The 16,739-nt window shown below is 54.7% G+C and overlaps 7 protein-coding genes across 7 annotated transcripts; 3 read left to right on the forward strand and 4 right to left on the reverse strand.

The window, feature by feature from the left end:
* The first annotated feature begins 131 nt into the window (after positions 1-131).
* P168DRAFT_249048 (xylulokinase) lies at positions 132-2,614 on the forward strand. The gene is made up of 2 exons (XM_024834151.1): positions 132-1,121; positions 1,192-2,614. Exons 1-2 carry the CDS (start codon positions 624-626, stop codon positions 2,407-2,409), a joined length of 1,716 nt encoding a protein of 571 aa, XP_024694914.1. The 5' UTR covers positions 132-623; the 3' UTR covers positions 2,410-2,614.
* Positions 2,615-2,866: 252 nt separating this feature from the next.
* Positions 2,867-6,862, forward strand: P168DRAFT_249050 (Ran GTPase-binding protein LOS1). The gene is made up of 5 exons (XM_024834152.1): positions 2,867-2,977; positions 3,192-4,764; positions 4,822-5,847; positions 5,906-6,360; positions 6,413-6,862. The coding sequence occupies exons 1-5, from the start codon at positions 2,966-2,968 to the stop codon at positions 6,437-6,439; spliced, it is 3,093 nt and encodes a 1,030-aa protein (XP_024694915.1). The 5' UTR covers positions 2,867-2,965; the 3' UTR covers positions 6,440-6,862.
* A 1,322-nt stretch (positions 6,863-8,184) lies between these two features.
* P168DRAFT_249053 (SEC14 family lipid-binding protein) lies at positions 8,185-10,109 on the reverse strand. The gene is made up of 4 exons (XM_024834153.1): positions 9,529-10,109; positions 9,306-9,447; positions 8,853-9,230; positions 8,185-8,790 (listed from the first exon to the last, which is right to left on the reverse strand). The coding sequence occupies exons 1-4, from the start codon at positions 9,771-9,773 to the stop codon at positions 8,290-8,292; spliced, it is 1,266 nt and encodes a 421-aa protein (XP_024694916.1). The 5' UTR covers positions 9,774-10,109; the 3' UTR covers positions 8,185-8,289.
* A 154-nt stretch (positions 10,110-10,263) lies between these two features.
* On the reverse strand, positions 10,264-13,413 carry P168DRAFT_249055 (putative transcription factor (Snd1/p100)). Its single transcript, XM_024834154.1, has 2 exons — positions 13,137-13,413; positions 10,264-12,995 (listed from the first exon to the last, which is right to left on the reverse strand). Exons 1-2 carry the CDS (start codon positions 13,272-13,274, stop codon positions 10,488-10,490), a joined length of 2,646 nt encoding a protein of 881 aa, XP_024694917.1. The 5' UTR covers positions 13,275-13,413; the 3' UTR covers positions 10,264-10,487.
* A 152-nt stretch (positions 13,414-13,565) lies between these two features.
* On the reverse strand, positions 13,566-14,638 carry sod1 (superoxide dismutase SOD1; the record flags this gene model as incomplete). The annotated part of the gene is made up of 5 exons (XM_024840968.1): positions 13,566-13,859; positions 13,918-14,014; positions 14,063-14,214; positions 14,272-14,451; positions 14,626-14,638. 5 exons carry the CDS (start codon positions 14,636-14,638, stop codon positions 13,837-13,839), a joined length of 465 nt encoding a protein of 154 aa, XP_024694918.1. The 3' UTR covers positions 13,566-13,836.
* Positions 14,639-15,107: 469 nt separating this feature from the next.
* Positions 15,108-15,709, reverse strand: P168DRAFT_108975 (uncharacterized protein). Its single transcript, XM_024832546.1, has one exon. The coding sequence runs from the start codon at positions 15,600-15,602 to the stop codon at positions 15,282-15,284; it is 321 nt and encodes a 106-aa protein (XP_024694919.1). The 5' UTR covers positions 15,603-15,709; the 3' UTR covers positions 15,108-15,281.
* Positions 15,710-15,768: 59 nt separating this feature from the next.
* On the forward strand, positions 15,769-16,542 carry P168DRAFT_288283 (sterol desaturase family protein; the record flags this gene model as incomplete). The annotated part of the gene is made up of 1 exon (XM_024836751.1): positions 15,769-16,542. A coding segment is annotated over one exon (774 nt), but the record flags the coding sequence as incomplete, so codon positions are not given.
* Positions 16,543-16,739: the final 197 nt, after the last annotated feature.

Genomic DNA, 16,739 nt, shown 5'->3' on the forward strand with positions numbered 1-16,739 from the left:
CCATGCCAATTCTCGGCATTCGCTGATACCATTGCTGTTCTAGAGCTAGACCGGTAAAAAGGCATATTAACCGGTTAAATGCGCGGCAGTGCCAGTGGGGGATCCACTTAGTATCCAGATTCCACTGCCCACTTCGGTTGATATCATATGTGGCAATGGTCAGAACTTAGAAGCTTCCATCGTGTTAGCTCATCCCTGGGGGTCTTTTTATTGTGGCGCCGTAGTCTGGTGGGAGAGAGGGCGAGATGCGATCGTCTTGGACTGGGTAAATAACCGGTACATCAGAGCAGGGGCGGGTGGACGATCATTGTAGTGCTTGTCGTATATGGAGGAAGATAAATTGTCTGGCTTCCCTCGTGGAACTTTATCCACGGTGCTTAAACTCTTCTCTTTTTTCTTTTCTCTTTCTCTCTCTCGCTCTCTCCATCATCTTACTAGATTCCATGTATCTCTCTTCCTCTTAATACATCCCTATATCAACCCCGTCTTGTCAACAAATACCCGCACAACGACGTCATCACCGCAACATCCCCCACCAAACCACCCCGTCCGTAATCCCACCCTCACCTTTCCTCCTTCAATCCACCTCTAGATCAACATAATACACATTTCCTCCGGTCAAAATGTCTTCCGGCCCATTATACATCGGGTTCGACCTCTCGACCCAACAACTCAAAGGTCTAGTCGTCAACTCGGACCTCAAAGTCGTCCACGTCTCCAAATTCGACTTCGACGCCGACTCGCGCAACTTCCCCATCAAGAAGGGCGTTCTCATCAATGAAGCCGAGCATGAGGTCGTCGCCCCCGTCGCCATGTGGCTGCAGGCGCTAGACGGCGTCCTCGAGGGCCTGCGCGAACAGGGCCTCGACTTCTCCCGCGTCATGGGCATCAGCGGCGCCGGCCAGCAGCATGGGAGTGTCTACTGGGGGGAGAACGCTGAGATCGTGCTGAAGAGTCTCGATGCGGGCAAGTCGCTTGAGGAGCAGCTCAGTGGGGCTTTCTCGCACCCGTATAGCCCCAATTGGCAGGATTCGAGTACCCAGCGTGAGTGTGATGAGTTTGATGCTTGTCTGGGGCGCCCGGAGGAGTTGGCCCGTGTGACGGGGAGTAAGGCGCACCATGTGAGTTTCTGGCTTTTTACTCTGTTTCTTACTGGTGATGTGATCATGGTCATACTAATCACGTCGATAGAGATTCACTGGCCCCCAGATCTTGCGCTTCCAGAAAAAGCACCCCGACACCTACAAGAAGACCCTCCGCATCTCTCTGGTGTCCTCGTTTCTGGCGTCGCTTTTCCTGGGTCGGATCGCGCCGTTTGACATCTCTGACGTCTGCGGCATGAACCTGTGGAACATCAAGAAGGGCGACTTCGACGAGCGGCTGCTGAAGCTGTGCGCGGGCAGCTTCGGGGTGGACGACCTGAAGCGCAAGCTGGGTCCCGTCCCCGAGGACGGCGGATTCCACCTCGGAACAGTCGACCGGTATTTCCTCGAGCGGTACGGCTTCAACCCCAGCTGCACGGTCATCCCGTCGACAGGCGACAACCCGGCGACTATCCTCGCCCTGCCGCTGCGGCCGTCCGACGCGATGGTCTCGCTGGGCACATCGACGACATTCCTGATGTCGACGCCCAGCTACCAGCCCGACCCGGCCACGCACTTCTTCAACCATCCCACCACCGCAGGGCTCTACATGTTCATGCTCTGCTACAAGAACGGCGGTCTGGCCCGCGAGCAAGTCCGCGACGCCATCAACGCAAAACTGGGCCCCAACGACAGTGACCCATGGGCGCACTTCGACCGCATCGCGCTGCAGACCCCCGCCCTGGGCCAGAAGGACCCGGCTTCCGACCCCATGAAGATGGGCCTGTTCTTCCCCCGCCCGGAGATCGTGCCGAACCTGCCCGCCTGTCAACGGCGCTTCACCTACCAGCCCCAGGACGGCCGTCTGCACGAGACGGCAGACGGATGGGACCAGCCGGCGGACGAGGCGCGCGCCATCGTCGAGAGCCAGCTCCTGTCACTCCGGCTGCGGTCGCGCGAGCTGACCACCAGCCCCGGCGCGGGGATGCCGGCCCAGCCCCGCCGGGTGTACCTCGTTGGCGGCGGGTCCAAGAACAAGGCGATCGCCAAGCTGGCGGGCGAGCTGCTGGGCGGCAGCGAGGGCGTGTACAAGCTGGAGATCGGCGACAACGCGTGCGCCCTGGGAGCAGCTTACAAGGCGGTCTGGGGCATCGAACGTACGCCGGGACAGACCTTCGAGGACCTGATCGGGAAGCGATGGCACGAGGAGGAGTTCATCGAGAAGATCGCGGACGGATACCAGCCGCAGCTGTTTGCGCAGTACGGTCAGGCGGTGGAGGGATTCGCGAAGATGGAGCACCAGGCGGTGGAGGAGGCGAAAAACTAATGAATTCTGTGTTTAAAACCATATAAATATATATATACACTCTACGAAATATAATAGTTGATCGGCATGATGTCAGGCATGGATGCGCTGTCCTGGGAGACAGTTGGATCGGTGCCTGAAACGGCGGGCAGCCAACCGCCCGGTCGGGAAAGAATCATAAAAAAGTTTGGAACACCAGTTGATCTTTTTCACGCACAACAATCGCTTTATAGATTGGTTTCATTGATAGTCTAGATTCATTCTATTTATTTGTCTACATTCTATTTCATTCTACCATTTTATTTGATATTTGTATCCCATTTACCCGAGAAACTGGATCCGGCCCAGACTGGTTAGCCCGGCATTATTATCATCGGTCTCGTATTATCATTTTATTCCTGATTATCAGACAGCATAATTCTTATTCCATCATCCCACCTTTCTTTCTCTCTTTCTCCTCCGACTCACCCTCATCCTCCATCTCTCTCTCTCTCTCTCCCCTCTCCTCTCCCCCTCTATCTCTCTGTCCTTTTTGAGTCCCGTCCCCTAGAAGACTCTGAAGGCAGGCTGGTCGAAGATGGAAGAACAGGTATGTTTATTCTCTCTCTTTCATCGGTGTGGTCTGGTCTTGTTCGGTCAAATTATGGGGAGAAAAAATCCCCCCCACCCCCGTCTCCGTCTCCCCTCGTGCCCCTCTATGCCCCTCCACTCCATTGATGCTTGAGTTTCTTGTGGATAATGGAGAAAGAAGGGAGGAATAAGAAATAAGAAACAATTGGTCAAATACTAACCCCTCCCCCCAGGTAGCAAGCGCCATCGAGATCGCCTCCAACCCTGCTTCAGACCATGCCCTGAAAACTCAGGCCTTCGACTACCTATATCAACTTCGCTCCGATCCCTCCGGTTGGCAGGTCTGCCTTACCCTCTTCACCAAAACCCCGAAACACTCCGAGATTGTTCGTCATGCCGCGTTGGAAGTGGTCAACAGTGCGGCCCAAGCCGGTCTGATTGACCCGCAGGCTTTGGGCTACGTCCGGGACGGCCTGATGACCTACCTGCGCCAGAGCTTTGGCCCCGAGAATGCCACCCCCGACGGCCCCGCCATTCAGAATAAGATCGCCCAGACCATCACCTTCCTCTTCTCTGCTCTCTACGCGAGTGGGTGGGAGTCCTTCTTCGACGACCTCTTGACCTTGACCTACTCGAGCCCCGCCAGCACCTCCCGAGACAACCCCCGCGGCATCGTCTTCTACCTCCGGGTCGTCCACACCATCCACGACGAGATCGGTGATGTCCTCCTTTCCCGCTCCCGCGCCGAGCAGGACCGCGCCAACTCGCTCAAGGACCTGATCCGCGTCCGGGACATGCAGAAGATTGCCGGCTCGTGGCAGGAGATTCTCTCGAGCTGGAGCGAGGTCGATGACCAGATCGTCGAGATGTCCCTCAAGGCCGTGGGGAGCTGGGTCAGCTGGATCGATATCGGCCTCGTCGTCAACCAGACCATGCTGGACCTGCTCTTCCGCCAGCTGAGCCGCGCCCAGAAGCCCGAGCTGCGCTCCGGCGAGGAGAAGGTCCGCGACGCTGCCGTCGACGTTTTCACCGAGATCATTGGCAAGAAGATGAAGGCCGAGGACAAGGTCGACATGATCATCTTCCTCAACCTCGACTCCATCGTCGCCCAGCTCTCCGCGAGCCCGCCCCTCTACGAGAACCGCTTCACCTTCAAGTACGACACCGACCTCGCCGAGACCGTCGCCAAGCTGGTCAACATCACCGTCATCGACGTGGTGCGCGCTCTGGAGCAGGACCACACGGCGCCCGACTACCGCGACAAGGCCAACGGCCTCCTGCAGGCCTTCCTGCCCCACATCCTCCGCTACTTCTCCGACGAGTACGACGAGGTCTGCTCGACCGTCATCCCCTCGGTCAGCGACCTGCTCTCCTACCTGCGCAAGGTTGCCAAGTCCAACCCGGCTGCCGCCGCCCAGCACTCCTCCATCCTCCTGCCTATCCTCAAGGCCGTCATCGCCAAGATGCGCTACGACGACACCTCGTCCTGGGGCGACGACGATGAACAGACCGACGAGGCCGAATTCCAAGAACTCCGCAAACGCCTGGGCGTGCTGCAGCAGATCGTCGCCACGGTCGACGAGCCGCTGTACATTGGAGCTGTGTCCGAGGTGGTGGCCACCACCTTTGAGAACATGCGTCAGTCGGGAGGACAGCTCGACTGGCGCGATCTGGACCTCGCCCTGCACGAGATGTTCCTGTTCGGCGACATCGCCGTCAAGGGCGGCAGCCTGTATGTCAAGGGTGTCCCGCACAATCCAGCGGCGGAACGATTGACTGAGATGATGATGCGCATGGTCGAATCTGGTATATTCCCTCGGGAAGAGAGTAATATTTCCCCGTTACTAACATCTACGTGTTCAGATATCCGGTCATTCACGCATCCCGCCACCCAGCTGCAGTACATGGAAATCTGCGTGCGCTACAGCTCTTTCTTCCAGCAAAACGTCAACCTCATCCCCGGCGTGCTTGAGAGTTTCCTCCAACTGGTCCACCATCCCGTGCAGAAAGTGAGGACCCGATCGTGGTATCTCTTCCAACGGATGATGAAGCAGCTGCGATCCCAGATCGGCAACATGGCCCAGACCGTGGTCGAGGCCCTGGGGGATCTGCTGGTGATCCGGGCGGAGGTGTCCGCCGACGGCGATGACGGCGACGAGATGTCCTCGGAAGACCACGAAGGATCGGCCGACGCCATCTTCAACAGCCAGTTGTATCTGTTCGAGGCGGTGGGTATCATCTGCTCGACGCCGGCCGTGACGGCCGACAAGCAGGTGCTGTACGCCCAGTCGGTGCTAACCCCGATTTACAACGACATCCAGAATCATCTCGGCGCAGCCAAGGCCGCCGACGAGCGCGCCCTGCTGCAGGTGCACCACGACATCATGGCACTGGGGACACTGGCCCGCGGATTCTCAGACTGGATGCCGGGCGTCAGCTCGCCCAGCCAGCTGCCCGCCCCGGAGGTATCTGAGGTGTTCGGCCAGTCCTCAGAGGCAGTCCTAGTCGCGCTGGAGTCGCTCAAGTCATCCTTCAACGTGCGAACGGCAGCGCGGTTTGCCTTCTCGCGACTGATCGGCGTGCTGGGCTCCCGCATCCTGCCCCAGCTACCGCGGTGGATCGACGGACTGCTGACGCAGACGTCGTCCCGGGACGAGATGGCTCTCTTCCTGCGACTGCTGGACCAGGTGATCTTTGGGTTCAAGGGCGAGATCTACGAGATTCTGGATACGCTGTTGACGCCATTCTTGCAGCGGGTGTTCTCGGGGATCGCTGACCCGCCGAGCGGGACGGATGATGAGATTCATTTGGCTGAGCTGAAGCGGGAGTATTTGAACTTTTTGTTGGCGGTGTTGAATAATGATCTGGGGTCGGTCATTATTAGTGCCCGTATGTTCCTCTCCCATTTCATATCCATGTTCTCTTTCCCTCTGGCTAACAAGTGCAGGAAACCAACCCATGTTCGACACCGTCATCACGACGATTGAACACTTCGCCAAGGACGTCGACGACTTCACGACGGCCAAGATGGCCTTTTCAGTGCTATCCAAGATGGGCAGCTCATGGGGCGGCCCGGACGTAGTGCCGGACGCATCGAACGGGGCAGCCCCGCAGCAAGAAGCCCTGACCGGCTTCAAGCAGTTCATGTTCACCCACATGTCCCCGCTGTGCTGGGCGCTGCCCACCACGCCGTCCTTCAACTCCAAGGACGCACAAGCGAAGCAGGTCCTCGCGGAGGCCGGCGGCCTGCAACGGACGATCTACAGCAAGACGGGGATGGAGTATATCGAGTATCTGCGGACGGAAGAACTGCCCAAGATCGGTATGGGAGGCGAGCTTGTAGATGAGTTTACGGGGGCATTGATGCGGTTGGATGTGAGGGGGTTCCGACAGTTCTTTCCGGTATTTCCTTCCCCATTTCTCTCTATCTACGCATATACTAACAGCAAGACAGTCCTTTATCCAGCGATTGAGCGCATGATTCTCCTTTCTTCCTACCTGTCATGTTTTTTCTTCCTCTACTTTCTCTCATATTATACCATTTTCTTTCTTTCTCTACTTTCCTCTTCTTCCTCTTCCTTCCACTCGATCTCATGTTTCACTTGCTCTTAGATTCCCCCACGGTTTGGTTTGATGAGTGATGCTGTGATCTTTGATTAAATTATTATTGTTTATTCTGTTGTTTTTGTTTTTGTTATTTGCCACTGTTGAACGGAAAAATAAAAGATAAAGAAAGAAGAAAGGAAAAAAGGGTATATAGTTTGGATGGAGAAGAGAATGGATGGACGGGGTGCATTTGCATGAAAACAGGCGTTTACAGTCTAAAAAAAAAGAAAGAAATATGCGAGCACTTGATGAGGTCACTGACCAACTGAAAAGATTCAATTCGATTCAGATACAAATTCAGAATGAATGGATTATGATAGATGGTTTGATAGTATACTATATCAATTTCACATTGTTTGGTTCTAGCTTTTTGGAGTTTCTAGATTATTTACAAGTTACTTGGCTATGACTATCTATCTATCTATCTATCTCACTCTCCATGTCATATATCAATGAGTGATAAACTAGTTTCAGAAATCATCAATTTCAAGAAAATTCCATAATCATATATTATATTTAAGGAACCACTTTCAATAGAGAATAGTGAAGTCACTTGGCAGAATACCCCTGACTTCCCACCTCATCAAAATCGACCTTTATCAGGCCGAATAACCGAGACGTGGATTCGGGTGGTCGATGTCGGGCAGTCGATGTGGCAGAGCGCAGGGTTCGAATAGATCGGACCGTGAAGCTCAGTGGTCAATAAGCAACCGATCCTTGTATCTGTCGTGGAAGTTCAATTGAGCAGACTTTTCCTACTGATATCTCGGCAGCTCCCACTCTTCTCGACCTCCAGGTTTGCTTCCTTGAAAGCATCCACGTCAGGATCCCACAGTTGTGTGAACGCCCCCCAGCGATGGGATTATTCAACTCGTCAGACCTGGCCACACGGCCCAGCTTCTTAGAACTCAGATCGTCATAATGGTTCATCATCCTCGTCGTCTCCTTTGCCTCCGCCACGGATATCTTCATGTACGGTCTAATCGTGCCAGTCACGCCAACCGCGCTGAGAGAACGCGTTGGCGTCCCTCCAGAACTTCTTCTTCTTCTTCTCATCATGCTCGGAAACTATAAAAAAGGCGTTACTGCCATCAGCTGTCGCTGCACGGCAATATCGGGCTGGCCTCATGTCGTGCAGCTAGTACTTCCAGGTGAAGAAACAGACACCAGACCAGATATCTCAACCATACACTGCATCCGTTTCTGCTTCTCATACTCGCTGAAACAGTGTCCAGCTAGCTTGGCTGGACACCCCCGGACTCTTCTATATATACTACCTTACTATACGGTAGGCTGCCTCCCGCAGTCTAACACTATATACGTATAGTTGTGATAATAAAGCCTACAAACCGCTTCGATGTATGTAGGATAGAGTAGCCACGCGAGCGATTGATTTTGTGGAACTTTTATATAATCGATATAGTGTTGAATTTGAGATTGAGAAATTTTGGATATTTTACAAAACGGTGCGGAAATGACACTCTAGGCGAGATATTCCTGTACGTGTGTATACACCAAGAAAGAACATGGGACTGTTAACACCTTTATTTAAATTGAGGGGAACGTAGTCAAGAAGGGTCAAAGGGTGGAATTGAGAAACACCCGAAATAAAAGAATAGTAATAATAATAAAATATCTATAATTAAATCTTGAAATCATGTATAAAGAAAGGGGATAACAAGAATCGAAGTAGTAAGTTTGTTCAAAAGAAAGACAGCAACAGAATCAAGCAGACACAGTCTGCGTCGGAGCCTCTGCTGTGACATCTCCAGTAGCTCCCTCCTCGACGGTGATGTTGAGTTTCTCGATCCCGGCATCAATGTCTGCTTTGTTCTCTGCTGTGCTGGTTGTGCTGCTGCTGGCCGAGACAGGAACCTTCGTATCCCTGCTCACGCCATTAACCTTGCCCAGGATATGGACACAATCATCTTCAAACAGAACAGGGCCCTTGATGACCTCCTGCCGAGCCGCGTCGTCACCCGCGGGTGTTGTCAGAGCGTCGCCGACAAGCGCACGAGCATCATCATCCAGAGCTGGCATATCCCCCCACTTCCACTCGAGGTCGCCGCCGTATTGCTTGGGGATGCTGGAGGGGTGCATGAAGGCGGACAGGGTGGGTTTTACTTCTGCGGCGGACAGGATGAAGATCTTGGAGGTCGTGCCGGGGTCGAACCAGCGTTTGATCCAGCCCCAGACGGTGGGGAAGAAGGCTGGGGCGCCGATGATCTTGGAGTATATTAGTCGGGTCTCAAAGGGGTTCAAGGTAGGGTAGAGGTGGGAGGACGTACGAAAATCCTATCCAACGTCTCCGGATAATGCGCCGTAGCAAGCACACTCGCATCCTGCATATGGCCCTTCAAGTTCCAGAACTGCTTCAGTCCCACCCCGTTCACATCCACGATATTCGTCGAGGCAACGACAGGCGTCTCCATGTTCGGGCGCGGAAGTCGCGAGCAGAGCGGCATGACGAAGTTGAGCAGGTTCTCATACAGGGCGAACAATCGCAGCAGACGCTGCGGCACCTTGGACGACTGATGCGTGTCGGCCGTGGCGGAGTCGTTCATGGTGGAGTTGTATTCGGCCATGTTTTTGCTGTCGAGGTGCTTGATTTCGAAGACGTAGATGGGGATGCCGCGGCGGTCGCGGTGGCCGGTCCATTGGGGGTACTATTTCACGTAGTTAGTGATTGATTCCATGATTTGGGTGACCGATCTGAACGATCAATCCGATGTGAAGCGTACCATCCTCCTCGCAGCATCATAAGAATCAACCTCAATATTCTCATACAACTCCCCAATCGCATTCTCCTTCCTCCAATCCTCCGTATCCTTAAACTGCGCCCAAGCACCAGCGACATCAAACTTGCGCGCGCGCAAAAAACGCCTGCCCAACAGTTAGCACCATTAACCTCGCTACCCCTCAAAACATAACCCCCCAAAAATAAAGAAAGAAAAAGAAACTCACAAAAGGGTAGCATCCCCATGACTAGCCTTCACCCCCACCTCCTCCGAAGCACGCGTATAGTACTTATTCTCCTCACACAGATCCTTGAACTCCACCAGCTTCTTCTCCTGCTCCTCCGTCAAATGGTGCAAGTGTCCCGCGAGCCATTCCGTGCCTGCCGCCTGGGAGGCGGACGCCGCGAGGTCGGCTTTGGGGTCTGTTTCGGAGACGGGGCTCTCGGCGGGGGATTTGGAGCGCCAGAGCATTTTTCCTTCTTTATAGTTTTTTTTTGGGCTTCTTTGAGGATTGGTTGGATTGAGAGGTAGAAGGTGGAAAGTACAGAGGAAGATGGTGTCTATGACCGCAGGGCTGAGGTCGATCGTGGTTCTCGTTCTCGTTCTGGTTCTTCTGGAAATGGAATTGAAAGAGTGAGACGAGCGGCGAGCGCGGCGTCCGGCGGAGATTGGGATCAGCTGTGGAGTCGACCAGGTGGTGAATGGGGAATGGAATGCTGGGCGGACGGGTAGACGGCTAGAAGGCGCTTATGCTGACTGACACTGCTGTCAGATCCAACGAATGACTTCTTCAAATGTACGAAGAACGTTTGTCTTTGGCAAACAATATCCGTAGTTGAAGCAGATGGCAAACACGAATTTGATGATTTGGGTTGAAGAACCGTGGAATGTCAACAGTGCTTACATCAGCTGGGCATTACCACGGTTCACTATAAATATCTACGGAGTTGTTATGCTGTGCGGAGTGTTCTGTCAACTTTTGCGATAGATTCAGCTATGTGCTACATCCTAATCCGTCCCTGGTGTCATAAAGAAAAGAAAACAAATCCCAAGTGTAGATACCAACATACAAGGAGAAAAGAGAAAAAAAATGATTAAAGAAACAGTAGTAGCTCACTCATGGGGAATATGAAAGAACAGAAATAGAAAGAAGGAAATAAAGTAGAAACCCGACTAGTCAACAGGCTAATCCTCAGTCAGATCTCCATACTCCCACATGCCTCGTCGCTCCTGCTTGGCTTCGTCTTCCAGCGTCCGCAGATGCGCGAGGGTCGAGCTGGCGGCGCGCTCCCACGGCTTGAGTTTGCGCGGGATCATCGCCATGCCTTCGCGCACGACCTCCGCGTTGATGCTGTGGTCCAGGTCCTTGGCTTCCGACGGGTCCATCAGGGTGACGTGCATGAGCCCGTCCGGCGCGACGTGGTCCACGTTGGCGACCAGCTCGCGGTTGCACGTCTGGTCCTCGACGAAGGCGACGGCGTCCTGGAGGTAGTCCGGCGCCACGGGGAACTGCACCAGGGAGAGTGCGGCCTCGCTGGCCTGGGGCCGCAGCTTCTGCACGGAGAAGGCCGGGGTCAGCGGCCGCAGTCCGGACCACGGCAGGCTCTCGGAGTTGCCAAAGTCGACGTAGACCACCTCGGCCGTCTGGTTGTCGCGGTCGTTGCGGCGGATCTTGGCCCGGTACCACTCGCCGTCCTCAGAGAACCGCGCGGCCACGAAGTCGCCGGCCTTGGGCGGCCCCGGGAGCGGGGTGGCGTTGGAGGGGGTGAGGTGGAAGGAGCGGAAGGCGCTCATCAGCTCCGTCAGGGCGGAGGTGCCGGTGCCGATCTGTTGGATCTTGATGTGGGCGTTGGTCGGATCCACGTAGGTGACCATCACGTCGCGGTAGTCCTTGCGGCGCTGCACGGGCTCGGCCTCGGCGGCGCTGCCGGCCGCGGGCGTCTCGTCCTCAGCGGCCTCGGCGGCCTCCTGGCTCGGATCCCAGTCGCGCCAGAGACCCTTGCGGGCGTCCTTGGCGCGCTGCTCCGCGGCGAAGTACTCGGCGGCGTGGCCCGACTGCTCGGCGGAGTAGGCGTGGACGGTGGCCAGGCCGTCCTCGAGGAGGGTCTTGGTGAAGTTCTCCTTGTTCACGTACAGGGTGCCGATGAAGCCACCGACCTTGTCGACGGTCTCGACGTCGATCTCGACGTCCCGCTGCAGGCAGCGTCGGTTGGCCAGATTGTGGGCCTCCTGACCGCACGGCTCGGACGCCTCGCCCGGGTTGCGGGCCGAGCGCGGAGCCCGGATGCCCGACAGGACCAGGGTCAGCTTGGCGTTCTCGCGGGGCACCAGGACGGTGAAGCGGGCGCCGGACTTGACAAAGTCGACCACACCGGGCACGCGCTTCTGGCGCTGCAGGGTGGCGACGGCCATCTTGGCCTTCTGGACGGTCTCGGAGTAGTCGGTGTACTGCTTGACCTTGGGGGGTTTCGACGACCACATGCCCTTGCCCTCCTTCTGGGCATCGGCCTCGGCGATCATCAGGTCATCATAGTCGGGGGAGCGGTCGTCGTCCTGCTGGCGGTGGCGGATGACCGACGCGTAACCGGCCTCGACCAGCGCCAGGGCCACGTTGGTGTTGCCCTGGACGACGGTGGCGACGTCGCGCTCCTCGTAGCCCTCGTTGGCGGGCTTCTTGCCGTCGACGGTGACCTTGACGTGCTTGCCGATCAGGCGCTTGCGCAGGAACTCCTTGGCGTCGGCGGAGAAGGCGGCCTGCTTGGGGTCGGAGGGCTTGGGCTGGCGGACGCTGCTCAGGCTGATCTTCTTCTCGCGGCCGGCCTTGTCGCGCAGGAAGAGGGTATCGGCGTTCAGCACCCGGCTGACGACGTAGTCCTCGGCCGCGCGGGCGGCGCCGGGGGCGGCTAGGCCGTGGAAGAGCTTGAGGCGGGCGTCCTTGGCGATCTTCTCGGCGCGGCGATAGTCGGCCATCTGGCCGCCGAGCAGGGCCGCGTGGTGGTCATGGCAGCGGGCCAGGCCGGCCTCGAGGAGGAACTTGGCGATGTTGCCGTTGGGGTGGAGCACGCTGGCGATCAATTGGCCCTGGGGGGTGACGCCCAGCAGGGAGACCTGCACCTTGCGCTGCAAGATGCGCGACTCGACGAACTGGTTGGCCTCGTCGCCGAACGCGTCGCCGGGCTGCTCTTTGCCCTCGGCGTTGGTGCGTCGGCTGGCGGGGGCGCGGATACCGGCGACGGCGGCCAGCACCTGCAGGTGCTCCTGGGGGCTCAGCAGCAGGCGCAGGATGAGGCGGTCGCCGTTCAGCACCTTCTCGACGATACCTTCCAGGTGTTTGCCCTTCCACTCGTTGACGAGGGCCGTTGCGTCGGCAATGTCATAGGTGGTCTCGGTGTGGCCGTCGGCACCAGCCCAGACGCCTTTCCCTTCGGTGCGGGCGTGGTCTTCGAGGGCGCGGAGTCGTTCGAGCAGGGCAACGGTGTCTTCAGACTCATCGGCGCGCTTGCCGGCCTCTTCGCGCACACGGACCCAGCCTTCCTGAACACAGATCTCGGGGAGGGCGATATCGAAGGTGGGGAGTTTGATGGTACCGTAGTCGCGTTTGGCACCGGTCGGGATGGTATACAAGACGTGGAATTGGACGACCTTGCCGACAAGCAACTCACGGAGGAATTCACGGGAGTGGAAGGCGTATGGCTACAGTAGAAATCAACACGAGTCAGCATTGGTAACAATACGGATGGTGGAGGATTGTAAAGAGTGTGATCCTCAGGCCACCATTGAATGGCATGATCCGGATCAGAGATGGGGGGGGACAGCAAACAGGAATTGACTCACCTCATCACCCTCACGGCGTAACCTGGGGGCCGAAACATAGGCCAGACTGAGAATGCGCTCCTGTCCGGGGTTGGAGACATGCGACAGCACGACCGTGTCGCCCGAAAGGACGGACTTCACACGGGCTTCCAAAGGCATGCTGGGAAGACCGATTGTGAACAACCAAAAACCAGGTTTTGAAAGGAAAACCGACAGGGGGAAACAAAGAGGAAAAGGAGATCAAGAAGAAAAAGAATGGAATGGAATGAAAGAAGGGAGAGGAGAAAAGGGAATGGAGGAAATGAAGAAGTAACTGAGAAGTGAGGAGTGAGGAGGCGCAACGTGGTTAGAACGGAGAAGCTCCCGGAACACCTGACTTGTGGGGACTCTTTCTTCCTAGCTAGCTACAACTACAGCTACACCATCACAACACTACTAAAACGTCAATTCATCAGATCATACAGTCCATTGCTAAGAAGAGGAATACAAGGATTGCCACATTCTGGTACTGGATCCTGTCCAACGTGCAGATATGCTGTCAATTTATCCAGTGAATATCAGGGAATACAATCAGAGAATAAATCAGAGAATACATCAGAGAATAAATCTGGGAATACAATGGGGAATCCTTCATTCATTTTGTTTCTCCTTTGATTTTAGATCAGGAATAATACGAATAAAAACATCATCCCCTATGGTGAATTGAATGTGGGATATCAATTTAAGCAGCAATGCCAATGACACCTATCTTTCGTCAGTAACACTTCATCCAGAAGAAAAAAAAAAAAAAAAAAAAACATACCACAGGCAGGACGGGCACCAGCGTTGCCAGTCTTCTTGGACTCCTCGTTGCCACCCTGGCCCAGATCATCGGTACCAGCGTGGACGACCAGGGTGCGCTAGAAAATCTCAGTATATTGTCACTCAGAACACATCAGGGAACCTACGCCAAGAACGCTCTGGGCACCGATCAGCTTGACCAGCTTGTCGGTCTTGGAGCCAACGGCGTTGCCCTCGGCATCGGTGGTGAAGTTGCCCAGGTCACCGACGTGGCGTTCCTCATCGGTGGGAGCGCCGTGGGTCTTGCTGAAGGGGTTGACTGGGTAGTTGTTTAGTAGGGTGGTTACAGATTGCTAGGATGAGAGGGAGAAAATACAGTGAGGACCGGCGGAGGTGCAGCCGTTGGTGTTGTCACCGAACTGGTGGACGTGGAAACCACGCTGGGCGTTGGCGTCGTTGCCGGTGACGTTCCAGGAGACGGTGGTGGGGGTGTTCTCGTCGTTCTGCTCGAAGGTGACGGTGCCCGACACCTTGGAGTCACCACGGAGGACAGCAACTATATGATATCAGTATTTTGACCGATCGATCTGGAGAATAAGAATGATGATAGGCCAAAAAATGCTCAAACCCGCTCACACCAAGGTCCCCGAACAGGTCCCCTGGCCACGGTCGATCGTGGATCCATCCGGACCAAAACCAATGAAAATACGGGTGAGGGGGAGAGACTGACCAGCCTTGACCATTTTGATAGATTGATTAAGATTACTTAAGGTGATGGATGGTTGGTGAGTGGAAGATGAAGTGAGAGTGAGATGAAGAAATCAAGAGAAGAGAGAAGGAAGAAGGAAAAAGAGGAGGGAAGGATGAGGGGAGAAGCTGAAAACCCCACTCGGCGGGGTAATCGGAATGACGTTTTTGTCCTCTACTTCCTTCTGATTTATTCTTCTGTTTATTTTTATTTTCTTTGATTCTTATTTCTTGATTTCTAATATATTCTTACATATACAATACTCTTGAATATACTAATTGAGATCCATCAGTCGATTTAACTCCCTACCGAGGTAGATGATCGGGAATATCGGCTGTCAAGCTCGAAGCTCTCTCTTATTTGCTCATCCGATCCGAATATCGGAATCGATCAGATAAGCCCATAGTATTAAGTTATATACTGTATACTATACTATATACAGACATCCGGATCATCCTCAATAATGACGATAGAGAAATCCAGCCTATTCAATTCATGAGTCAGTCTTCTCTTCTGCCAATAATTGGATGACTGCCTTGTCCCATGCGAGTTGAACCACTGTCCAGCTGCCACAGTCGTCAACACTTCAGCTATCGGTCTGTATCGACCGAGCTCCGATATGCATGTCTACTTTTCAGTTATGGGGACGGAAAGCCCGGATGTTGCGTGACTGAGCCATGAGATTGACATATACGCTTGACTATATAAATTGCTCCTGCCATACGGACTATCCATACAACAGACAGACAGACAGCATACATATTGATATACAACAGACAGACAACATATAACAGACAACATATAACAGACAACATATAACAGACAACATATAACAGACAACATATAACAGACACACACACAGACATACAGACATACACACAGACACACACACAGACATACAGACATACACACAGACACACACACAGACAGCATACAACTACAGTATACAACCACAACATACAGCTACAACATACACACACCCAAAATGAACACCCTCCCCCTCACAACCTGGCTAATCCAACAACTCACCTTCCACACCACCTCCCTCCTCTTCGAATACCTCGACCGCACCCACCACCTCCAAAACCTCAAATCCCGCCCCCGGACCCAAAAACCTACACCCAGCTCCTCCCCCGCGTCCTAACCAACCAAACCCTCATCCTCCTCCCAACAATGCTCCTCACCCAATTCACCTCCCTCTGCTTCACCCCGGACCCACCCCACCTCTCCCGCACCCGCTTCCTCCTCTCCCTCCTAGCCATGGCAACCGGCCACGACATCGTCCAGTACCTCACCCACCGGTATCTGCTACACAGTCCGCGCATTCCGCTCATCCGCGCCCTAAAGCACGCTATCCACCACTCGACGGGCGCGAGTCGCGGTCTCAGCGCGTGCTACATGTCTGGACCGGACTTCTTTCTCGAGATCGTCTTGCCTTACCTGGTACCCCTGGCTGCTATCGGCGGCGGGGGCGCAGACCCATGCTTTCATTATCTGGTGGCTGCGTTGGGCGCTATCGGCGGTGTCTACGAGCACTCGGGGTATGATTTTGCTTTACTCATTTCTTCCCCTCCTCCTCCTCCTCCTTCTTCTGTATCATCAACGCAAACATCACCACCAGAAGAGGGAAAAGAATCACCACCCGACGAGAAAGAAAAACACAACATCTGGTCCACACTAGCAGACACCCTGCTCAACAACCGCGCGCACGGCGAGCACCACGCGCGCACGAACGTGTCCTTCTCAGACGGCTTCGGCAGTCCAGGCGTGTGTGACTCGCTGTTTGGCACGCGGTGGGATCTGGTGCCGAGGCGGCGGGGGGAGGGTCGGGGGACGGAGTGGGCGTTGGCGGAGAAGGAGTGGAGGGTTCAGAGGGAGAGGTTGGTTGATAGTAGGTAGGTAGATACCTGCCTACGTAAGGTAATAGTGCATGGGTTGGGATACTGGATGGGTGTTAATTTATTTAGTGGTGGATTGTATAGTAGGTATTAGTATACATAATATTTAATGGTATATATTTATATAATACAGTTGAGGAGAGGAGAGGAGAGTACATTAATATAGTCAAAGTAGAATAACGTAGAGTGAAGATCATA

The sequence above is a fragment of the Aspergillus campestris genome (genome assembly GCF_002847485.1).
Source record: "Aspergillus campestris IBT 28561 chromosome Unknown P168scaffold_3, whole genome shotgun sequence".
Lineage (NCBI taxonomy): Eukaryota > Fungi > Ascomycota > Eurotiomycetes > Eurotiales > Aspergillaceae > Aspergillus > Aspergillus campestris.